Source organism: Thalassophryne amazonica, chromosome 3 (assembly GCF_902500255.1).
Source record: "Thalassophryne amazonica chromosome 3, fThaAma1.1, whole genome shotgun sequence".
NCBI lineage: Eukaryota > Metazoa > Chordata > Actinopteri > Batrachoidiformes > Batrachoididae > Thalassophryne > Thalassophryne amazonica.
Genome location: NC_047105.1, coordinates 12,811,397 through 12,823,359, shown reverse-complemented (window position 1 = coordinate 12,823,359; position 11,963 = coordinate 12,811,397). Strand labels below are relative to the sequence as shown.

The window sequence follows — 11,963 nt, the reverse complement described above, 5'->3', positions numbered from 1 at the left end:
TCATTTATGATCCTTGTGAGTCAACCTGAGCTGTGCAGGAGTGTTTTATACGGTAGTGTTCAGAATTATAGTAGTGTTATGTAACTAAAAAGATTAATCCAGGTTTTGAGTATATTTCTTATTGTTACATGGGAAACTAGGTACCAGTAGATTCAATAGATTCTCACAAATTCAACAAGACCAAGCATTCATGATATGCACACTCTTAAGGCTATGAAATTGGGCTATTAGTAAAAAAACAAAAAAAAAAAAAGTAAAAAAAAGGGGGTGTTCACAATAATAGTAGCATCTGCTGTTGACGCTACAAACTCAAAACTATTGTGTTCAAACTGCTTTTTTAGCAATCCTGTGAATTACTAAACTAGTATTTAGTTGTATAACCACAGTTTTTCATGATTTCTTCACATCTGTGAGGCATTAATTTTAAAGTAGGAGAAACATGCCCATATCATGATGCTTGCACTACTATGCTTCACTTCCCTTGAACTCAAAAAGAACAGTTTTACTCTCATCAGTCCACAAAATATTCCTCCATTTCTCTTTAGGCCAGTTGATGTGTTCTTTGGCAAATTGTAACCTCTTCTGCACGTCTTTTATTTAACAGAGGGACTTTACGGGGGATTCTTGCAAATAAAGTAGCTTCACACAGGCGTCTTCTAACTGTCACAGCACTTACAGGTAACTCCAGACTGTCTTTGATCATCCTAGAGCTGATCAATGGGTGAGCCTTTGCCATTCTGGTTATTCTTCTATCCATTTTGATGGTTGTTTTCTGTTCTCTTCCACGCGTCTTTTTTTTTTTTTTTGTCCATTTTAAAGCATTGGAGATCATTGTAGATGAACAGCCTATAATTTTCTGCACCTGCGTATAAGTTTTCCCCTCTCCGATCAACTTTTTAATCAAACTATGTTATTCTTCTGAACAATGTCTTGAACGTCCCATTTTCCTCAGGCTTTCAAAGAGAAAAGCATGTTCAACAGGTGCTGGCTTCATCCTTAAATAGGGGACACCTGATTCACACCTGTTTGTTCCACAAAATCGACGAACTCACTGACTGAATGCCACACTACTGTTATTGTGAACACCCCCTTTTCTACTTTTTTTTTTTTTTTTTACTAATAGCCCAATTTCATAGCCTTAAGAGTGTGCATATCATGAATGCTTGGTCTTGTTGGATTTGTGAGAGTCTACTGAATCTACTGGTACCTCGTTTCCCATGTAACAATAAGAAATATACTCAAAACCTGGATTAATGTTTTTAGTCACATAACGCTACTATTATTCTGAACACTACTGTATATTGATAGTGTCCTTGTACAACCCCTGGCAAAAATTATGGAATCACCGGCCTCGGAGGATGTTCATTCAGTTGTTTAATTTTGTAGATAAAAAGCAGATCACAGACATGACACAAAACTAAAGTCATTTCAAATGGCAACTTTCTGGCTTTAAGAAACACTATAAGAAATCAAGAAAAAAAATTGTGGCAGTCAGTAACGGTTACTTTTTTAGACCAAGCAGAGGGGAAAAAAATATGGACTCACTCAATTCTGAGGAATAAATTATGGAATCACCCTGTAAATTTTCATCCCCAAAACTAACACCTGCATCAAATCAGATCTGCTTGTTAGTCTGCATCTAAAAAGGAGTGATCACACCTTGGAGAGCTGTTGCACCAAGTGGACTGACATGAATCATGGCTCCAACATGAGAGATGTCAATTGAAACAAAGGAGAGGATTATCAAACTCTTAAAAGAGGGTAAATCATCACGCAATGTTGCAAAAGATGTTGGTTGTTCACAGTCAGCTGTGTCTAAATTCTGGACCAAATACAAACAACATGGGAAGGTTGTTAAAGGCAAACATACTGATAGACCAAGGAAGACATCAAAGCATCAAGACAGAAAACTTAAAGCAATATGTCTCAAAAATTGAAAATGCACAACAAAACAAATGAGGAACGAATGGAAGGAAACTGGAGTCAACGTCTGTGACCGAACTGTAAGAAACCGCCTAAAGGAAATGGGATTTACATACAGAAAAGCTAAACGAAAGCCATCATTAACACCTAAACAGAAAAAAACAAGGTTACAATGAGCTAAGGAAAAGCAATCGTGGACTGTGGATGACTGGATGAAAGTCATATTCAGTGATGAATCTTGAATCTGCATTGGGCAAGGTGATGATGCTGGAACTTTTGTTTGGTGCTGTTCCAATGAGATTTATGAAGATGACTGCCTGAAGAGAACATGTAAATTTCCACAGTCATTGATGATATGGGGCTGCATGTCAGGTAAAGGCACTGGGAAGATGGCTGTCATTACATTATCAATAAATGCACAAGTTTCCGTTGATATTTTGGACACTTTTCTTATCCCATCAATTGAAAGGATGTTTGGGGATGATGAAATCATTTTTCAAGATGATAATGCATCTTGCCATAGAGCAAAAACTGTGAAAACATTCCTTGCAAAAAGACACATAGGGTCAATGTCATGGCCTGCAAATAGTCCGGATCTTAATCCAATTGAAAATCTTTGGTGGAAGTTGAAGAAAATGGTCCATGACAAGGCTCCAACCTGCAAAGCTGATCTGGCAACAGCAATCAGAGAAAGTTGGAGCCAGATTGATGAAGAGTACTGTTTGTCACTCATTATGTCCATGCCTCAGAGACTGCAAGCTGTTATAAAAGCCAGAGGTGGTGCAACAAAATACTAGTGATGTGTTGGAGCGTTCTTTTGTTTTTCATGATTCCATAATTTTTTCCTCAGAATTGAGTGATTCCATATTTTTTTCCCCTCTGCTTGGTCTAAAAAAGTAACTGTTACTGACTGCCACAATTTGTTTTCCTGATTTCTTATAGTGTTTCTTAAAGCCAGAAAGTTGCCATTTGAAATGACTTTAGTTTTGTGTCATGTCTGTGATCTGCTTTTTTTCTACAAAATTAAACAACTGAATGAACATCCTCCGTGGCCGGTGATTCCATAATTTTTGCCAGGGGTTGTAGTTAATAAAATCGCATCTGGTCTGTGAGCTTGCGCTGGTTGTCCTGCATTGCTGCATTGACCACATCACGCATGGTTGGCTTTGCATCCTCGAGGGCAACCAATAAGCAGTAGTTAACGAGGTGACACCCATTTCACAAAATTGCATTTAAATTACACATAATTAGATACACTGAATATAAACTGAAATGAAGTCACAAACAAAATTGGGTGACAAATAGATGTGGTTTCTGTATTGGAGTAAGACTTGGAAAATACTTAACTCATTCAGAGTGGGCTAAACGGCCGAACAAGTGCAGATGGCTCTTTGAGCATGCATAATACAAAGGTTTGAAAACCAAATCTCTGAACAAGTACCAAACTGTGGCCAGGACATTTGCTGCTTCACAATAAATTAGACTTTGAAAATACGGCTTATTCCCTGGCTTATGAATGTACATGCAGACAGAATGTGTAAATAGCCCGTGGTCCACGGTGGCAGAGAAGATAACTAACATGCACAGAAGAGTCTAATGAAAGATCAACTTTATACAACTAATCTATGTTCACAAGTGTTTCTAATTTGTCTGTGTCTGTCTTTGTATTCAGTGTGCTGATTATGAATTGGGAATTTGTTGTTAAAAACATTTGGATCACTAATTTTATATTTAAAGCAGTGATTTTAAAAACTGTGCGCAGTGAAGCAACAGCAGCATGCGGATTTTAAATCCAGTATACTCAAGCAAATTTTGTTCAAACTTAGTTTGTGCAGAGATGCCATTTTTGTCACTAAGAATGACTTGTTATTGGCAGGTTGATTATATGTGCGTGAGTAGTTAAAATAAATAAGTAAAGTATGTTGTCTGTGGTGAAGCCATGCTGTAGATGAGCACATGTTAGTGTTCTGTTGTAACTGTCATTTTGTTTTGACAGTGAAACCTGAAGCTGCGTGTCAAACTCCAGACAAACCCACCATGACCGAGGAGGAGCTACAGAGGAAATCAAAGTCCATCATTGATGAGTTCCTGCACATAAATGATTACAAGGTATCTATATTATAATAGGCAAGTGGCTACTGTGCGCATGCATGTGTATGGCTTCAATCATGCAGAAACCGGGAAGAGCTGACATTTGCAGGTTGGAATGCTTATGTGTTTTGGGCCAAGGATGAACGCTGCGAAAACAGAAAGCTGATGGGACAAATATTTTTTGATAAATTATCGATTTTCGTTAACCAGTAAACAATGGACGTTGTCACGGATGAGATTTCCGCGGATTTGACAGTCCCGGGGGTCGATATTGTGAAACGTTCAAATCCGTTGAGAAAATTTTAGGGGGGGTGAGAATGCAAAAAAAAAAGTACCTTTAGGGGCTTTCACAGTGGCGTATTCGTAGAGCTGCTCATTACAGCGTTGTGTTTCATTTAAATACGGCCGAAATACGCGCTTACTCAGCCTTTAACAGTGTTAGTTCATACTTGCAGCTGCATGTGTTCGCGTTTTAATGTGCACACAGTCGCGTGTGCCATGCTGCACAAGTTTCAGTGCTGTTTTCTGCCTCTGTGGAAGTGCGCTTTGCTGCATGGTGTGGTGCGGCTCAAAAACAGTCATTTAACATTATTATTATTATTATTATTTATTTTTTTTATGCAGCGAGTGCGCGTTTATTTTATAGTCACACCTCTTTTCAGCTTTGATCAGACTGATCGATCAGGGCGTTTGATGAGCGCACCGATGTGCAGCAAGTGCGAGTTTCTGTGTAGGCTCTCTGCGTGTGCGCATTTATTTTAAACAGGTGCAGCTCTGATTAGACACACACACACACACAGAGAGAGAGAGAGTGAGAGAGTGCGGGTTTATTTTAAGGAGTCTGATAGAATACGCCAGTGTGACAGGCTCTTTTGTTTAATAAAATTGTCATCTATTCAGAACACTGAGTGGTCTTTGTTTGTTATCGCCGGCGCAGCAAGTTCGATCAGTCTGTCAGTCAGCCGAACGCGGAAGTAACGATGTGCTGATCAGTGACCAGTATGAAGTAGGTGCACAATGAGCCTGTAGTGTAAGGGAGGTAACTGTGTAGTCTTTCAACTTCCAATATTCGGTAGTTTTCCCTCCAACAAATCATAAAAACCGAGACGTATCGAAGCGCAGTCGAAGCTATTACTTACGCACGTTTTCATTGGTTATTACAAAGCTTAGGACCAATCAGCGCAAAGGTTATATATGTGTTTCTCCCGCCCTTTCTTCGGTGTTGCGCACACACACACACACATCACACACACAGTCAGTGGATTATGTAAACAGATATTTTGACATTGTAGTGTGCTAGAACATTATAATTATATATACATGTATGTGTGTGTAGATTATATACATGTATACACGTGATGACAGTGTTATAGGTGGAGATCACATCGACTAAATATAAACCTTATATGGTCTGACAGTTCAATGGACGTAGAACATTGGATTATACATGTACATGTATTTGAGGATATACATGTATGTTTGTTGACAAGTGTGCCATGCTGAAAGTGGAGAATGCTGAAAATCAAGTAAGTCTAGTTATGAAAAAATATTTTGGTTACAAAAATACACATGTACAGTAGATGGTCTTAGTAAGGATTTATAGTTTGAATTATAGATATGAACACCTGGCATTTATAGTAGTTTTTAATATCATTTTAGTGCAATTTACATGTTTTTAAACAGCAAAAATGCTTTGGCTTCAGACCCCCTGGCCAGGGCTCCGCCCTGGACCCTGGCTTATTTTCCTCTGAAAATCGAATTTGCCAATCTCATCCCTGCATTGTGCTGCAATGCTTTTCCTTGTAAATATTGTAATGAACTTTGTATAGCTACATGTATCACTGAAGGCGGTGACAAATTTAAACCAGAGAATGCTGCACGTTGCACATGAAAATCTTCAGTTCACGCTATCCTCATCTTGATTGTGTTCTTTGTTGCAGGAAGCTGTGCAATGTGTGGAAGAGCTCGATTCCATCTCTCAGCTCTACATCTTTGTCCGCGTTGGGGTCGAGTCCACTCTGGAGCGCAGTCAGATAACGCGAGACCACATGGGCCGGCTGCTGTTCCAGCTGGTGCAGCAGGGAATCCTGCCAAAACTCCAGTTCTACAAAGGGTGGGTTCACCAGCATGAAACATGAAATTATCCTGGATTAACAAAAAAAAAGGCATTTTCTTTCACATCCTTAGTGAAACTATTTGGCAGTCACACACTAAATATTAAAACGCAAGTCTTTTCTGCTTCACAACTGGCAGATTTTTTTATTATTAATATTATTATTATTATTATTGAATAATTTTTTCTTTTTGAAAATCAAAATGATTCGTATCTGTGCATACAGTACTTTTACTTATACTGAGTGACTGTTGAGCAACAACTTCCTGTCTGTCTCAGGTTTGCAGAAACGTTGGAACAAGCTGACGATATGGCCATCGACATTCCCCACATCTGGCTGTATCTGGCCGAGCTGCTCAGCCCTGTGCTGAGGGAAGGAGGCTTCTCTATGAGAGAGCTCTTTAGGTATGTCCTTCACGCCTTTGCATTCGTTGGATGCTCCAGCTCGAGTCAAAATTAGCCTGTTTGCTGATGACACATGGCTGCTGATCGACCACATTGGCTTCAATATACCTTGGTGTACTCGGCAAGTGTATTCAGCAAGAATAATTAATTTTAGGGTGTGATGGCAAGCTTTGAATTACTGGATAGAAAGTGAAGTCTACTTGCTTTTCTCACAGTGAAAAATACTTTTGTCTTCATTTTACTGCTGTGCATTTGCTCTGATATTTGTTCTCTGAAGAAAAATGAAGTAATTTTGATTTTTATTCACAGTGAATTAAGCAAGCCTTTGCTTCCTGTGGGAAGAGGTGGGATCTTAATTTCTGAAATTCTGCACATACTATGCAAACAAATGGTAAGAAATTCTTTGACTTTGACACTGACTGTTTTGAAAGTGTTGTCTGCTCTCACTATAAAGCTGCAGGATCATAACAAATAGCTTCCTGAGAGCTACTTGTGCAGGATCCAAGCAGTGAATCCTGTCTATGTTCAGTTATCAGTTTCACATCTTTCATGGCAGGTAATATGTTTTGGAGATTACAGTGTTCAACCATTTTATCTACCTTTGTGGACATTAACATTATGGTTTAGTACATTGAAATTTCTCATATAGACAGTGCATTTATTATGGCGTCTTCACGCTGTAACAGATTAAGTAAACTGATTAGTAATGGATTTAAATAATTTGTCCTGTGGCAGAAATAATACTAAATCATTGGGACTCTGATGGACTGAGTGGACAACCACCAAATGCAAGCGTACAGCACTTCCAGACGTGAACAGATAATACTCAGATAAAACTAACATCTATTGAACATCCACTGAGAAGCCAAAGACAAAACCATTTACAAACGTGCAACCACCGGGGAAGCTCTCAGTCTGAAGTCCACTAAAGGTTTTGAGCATGCACAAAACTTTTCAATGGACTCACCGGACATCAGGTGACAACACATTTAACAAATGAGAAAAAGGATAGGTACAGGACAAAAAGGGACATAAAATGATATCAAAATTTCATATCCTTTACTCACTTTACTACGTTTCCTCGGTCCATCACAGTGTGACTTCCACTTTACATTTTATACTTGCACTACAGTTTGAACAAGAACACACACTCATGCACCCATGGCAGTACCATAGGATTCAGTTCATTAGCTTGTGTTGGTTTCATTACTTTGGTTGATAAATTATGATGTATTCAGAGATGCATTTCTTTGCATTCCTCAGTGTTGTAGTGGATAAACTCAAATAGATGCATCAAACTAGGGGCAGAACAATACACAAGCTCCACCGTATGACACATATCACGATGCGTACTGTAGTCACCCGTGGGAGCACCCAGGGCAGATTTTTTTTTCTTTTTTAGAAAGTTGGTTAAGTACCCACCTAAAATTAAAAATTACAAAGAACATATTTAATGAATGAGAAAAGTTAAAAACATGGACACAAACAGGTGAGTTATTTGTGATTTATTTTTTTATTTGCGATGAAATCAGCCCTGGGCGCTCCCACGGACGAATAGAGTAGTTACATTGCTGTTCACATGAACTGTAGAAAGCAAACTGTTTCTAAAGTATAAATTATATTTCTTCTTTATATATTTTATAAATTATTTTTGATTGTTCGGAAAGAGATCATCATTTCTTCCATGCAATAGTTTTCATGGTATCACGGTACTCATTTAAAAAAAGATATGATTCGATACAGGCACCAAGATATGATTACACTATGTAACACATTTTTTGTTCCTGGCTTCTAAGTGTTATATTTCAACTGCTTATGTCTAAAGTCTATGGAAAAATGACTACATTCAGCACAAACTTTGATTTTATTTTATTTTTTACGTTCTAGAAAGTTCTAATAGTTTCTTGAAATTTCTAGATAATTCTGGAAACGTCTAGAAAATTCTGGACAGTTCTAGCAGTTAAAGAATATTCTAGAAGACTACTCAGTAGTAGTGAAGGCGAATCGAGAATATTCTTGAAAACAGACAAATTTCAAAATATCATTATCCTGATCACAGAAGCAAAGTTTCTGTGGAATAACAGCTATTTTCTATTTATTTAAGGCATAACAGGTTAGGAAAACACACTGTGTACCCAGGAACAAAACAAAAATAAAAATTTGTTACATAGTGTTATTAAATGTATTGTTTCACTATTGCATCTAACATCTTCTTTTACATTGTTGAAGTCAACAAAAAAAGAGTTATTTCAGAGAAGTGAGCTGCAGCATTTTTTCCACAGAGCCATAGGACTGTAGGTACGTTGTGGAGAGAATCTGGCCTCAGCTGGACTGACTTTCTGCCAGAGGATGAAGACGTCCAGGCTTTCATCTCACAACAGGTACCAAATCAAACCTGCCACCTAAACACAAGACAAAGCTCACACTGGCAACAAAGCAGCCGTTTTATATTTTATTTAGAATGAAAACTTAAGTTACACTTTTTGTAATCATACCGTGGAGGACTCGGTTCTCCAAGTTGCCAGCTGCTAGAGGTTGATCTGTCCTCGCTATTAACTGACCTAACCTCCTCCCTCGTTTTTGTCTCTCCTGTCTTCTTTTGCTGTAATTTCTGATTCCTTGTCATCTTATTTCTTTTACATGATCAGAAACTGCAGTTCACTTTGCCAGACGGCTCCAGCGGTGAAGCAGCTCTACCGAAAAGGATCTTCTCTCCTGAAGAGCTGAGCCACCAGCTGGAGAGACTTCTCCTGGAGGACATGGCCACTGACGAGCAGATCTTTAAATGGATAGAGGTACGAGACATGACGCATGTGTGCACACATTTCTAAAAGTCAGAATCATCACCCTGAAGTCGTGGTTATGCTTTCAACCCGCTGCTGCTGCACATGCCGCAAATCAGTTCAACAGATTGTAGCCTGTAGTAAATATCCAAACAGTAATCAAGGCTACTTCTCCTTTCGGCTGCTCCCGTTAGGGGCTGCCACAACAAATCATCTGTTTCCATCTCAGCAGACACCATCAGAAAAGAGTGTAATAAATACACACAGTAAAAAAACATTTCTAAAAGTGCTATAGACATGAAGTTTTCACAAGATGCTGTCAACATCCCAAGTAATCCATACATACAAAGATGTCAAACCATAGATGTCCATAAATTCCGTGTAATTATGTGAAATGACACAGGAAAAAGTTTTGAATACTTGAAGAAAGGGAGGTGCAAAAGACACGGAAAGCAAGACACCAGCTGAAATTTGTCAGTAATCACAAAGCAGTCCTGCCCCTTGTCAGTGCAAAATAATATCAGCTGGTTCAGTCCCAACTGATAGCCTATAGAAAAGTGTCTCATTGCCAAGGTGTCACATAAGAAAAATCTCATGATGGGTAAAATCAAAGAGCTTTTTCAAGATCTTCGCAACCATATTGTTACAAATTATACTGATGGCACTGGTTACAGAATGATTCCTAAACCCCTGAATGTTCCAGTGAGTACTGTTGGGGCCGTATTCTGAAAGTGGAATGAACATCATTTCACCATAAACCAACCACAACCAGATGGTCCTCACAAGATTTTTGACAGAGGAGTGAAAAGAATTGGGCAGCACAGTCTCATTTGAGGGCCGGCGCTAAAGGGGTAAAACATGACTCATGACGGAAGTTGTTTACTTCCAGTGCAGAAACACGGAGCTTTCTCTGACATTTTGGGAAAATTACACGGCAAACAAAGTGAAAAACGCAAAGAAAAACTGTGGTTGTGGTGGAAAGTGGACATGTGTTGCAGTTTGTTTATGACCCGGAGCTCAAATGTGTGCAGGCGAGAGAACGTAGCTACTTTGGTTAGCTGTGTAGGCTACTTCATCTTCCCTTCTCCACTGGGAACCAAAAAACCCTGTACTTAACGCAACTGCTTCAGTGATTGCAGACAAAAACAGAACAGTACACCATTTTCCCATGTGACGTTATGCTGTGTATATATTGTGCAACGGGAGCGGCTGTCCCCATAAGTAGTCAAATCCCACAATATCACGCACGGTTGAAACGAGACTGTGCTGCCCTATTATCCAGAAGAGTTGTCCAAGAGCCAAGGACCACTTGTGGAGAGCTTCAGAAAGACCTGGAATTTGCAGGCATACTTGTTTCAAAGAAAACAAATAATGCACTCAGCGGCCTTGGCCTGTATGCACACTCAGCATGCAAGATTGCATTGCTGAAGAAGCCTGTTTAAAGTTGAAAGCCATTAAAGTTTTGAATCTCATTTAAACGGTGATGGGAGTTTACCTGGAATTCCCAGAAATCCGGGTATTTACTTCGTGGCAAACGTTTCCGGGTTATTTTTGTTTTCCTGACCTACATCGGCTTCAAAAAAACTCTCATGAATATATTATCTAGGTTTTTAGACATTATTGTTTTATGTAAACATGCGAGAATCTCAAGTGATTTCACTTTTGTTTAGTGTGAATTACAGTGACCCACAATTGCTTCCTGTTCTTGTCATTGTGGTGGAAAGTGAAGTTTGCCCTCTTAACGCCCTGCTTATTGTCCTTTACAACACTGTTTGTGTTGTTTGTTGCAGAGAAATATTTATAAGATGTCTGAAATTCGGTTTGCGTTTATGAAGTTCAATGCAGGTTGAAGGTAGCAAATATGGAATATTTGTTTTAGCAAGTGTTCAGGGGTCTCATGCATACAGTTTCTTATAAATGTTATGAAAGGCATAAAAATTCACATTTTTGTAGTATAATGTTAATTTGCAATTGACATCATGTGGTTTGTTCATGTTGTTTTGATTGCAATGCCTCATATGGGATATCTCAATAGGGCGAATGGTCTGATTTCATGATGTTTGTGTTTGTAAAATTGTTGGGAAACGTCTCTGAGATGCCACAGTGGATATTAAGTCTCAGGTTTTCATGTCCTGATCAGAGACTGAAGCATAAATGTAACTTGCCGCTGCTTGTCCTCACAGCAGCAAATGAGATTTGACCGTGAACTCCATGTCGTCAATGGTTAGTGGTTGGATGAAGCCATTTATTGTCAAACATCTGTGTTTACTCTTTTCAAATCATAATGACAACAGAAACTACCCAAAAGACCCTGATCAAAAGTTTACCATACCCCAGTTCTTAATACTGTGTATTGCCCTCTTTAACATCAGTGACAGCTTGGAGTCTTTTGTGGTCGTTGTGGACGAGGCTTTCTGTATGTCTTGGACTTTATTTACATCAATTATGAAGAAATACAAACATTATGGCACTCTATGGCAATTCTGTGTGGAGTAGACAGTTCTCAAAAACTGAGTGACTGTGCAAGAAGGAGAAGAGTGAGGAAAGACACCAAGACAACCTATAGAAGACATTATAGGCTTATGTGGCTGTCATTGGAGAAATTATGCACAGTGCAAGCTTTGCATTTTGTATCACTCTTTATACAG

The 11,963-nt window shown here is 38.8% G+C and overlaps 1 protein-coding gene across 1 annotated transcript in view; it reads left to right on the top strand.

The window, feature by feature from the left end:
* The window catches only part of eif4g3a (eukaryotic translation initiation factor 4 gamma, 3a), a 163,928-nt gene that overhangs the window by 143,409 nt on the left and 8,556 nt on the right, over positions 1-11,963 (top strand). The window contains 6 exon segments of the mRNA XM_034165858.1: positions 3,920-4,032; positions 5,955-6,127; positions 6,407-6,532; positions 6,842-6,923; positions 8,815-8,913; positions 9,181-9,327. Of these exon segments, the coding sequence (XP_034021749.1) occupies positions 3,920-4,032; positions 5,955-6,127; positions 6,407-6,532; positions 6,842-6,923; positions 8,815-8,913; positions 9,181-9,327 (740 nt within the window).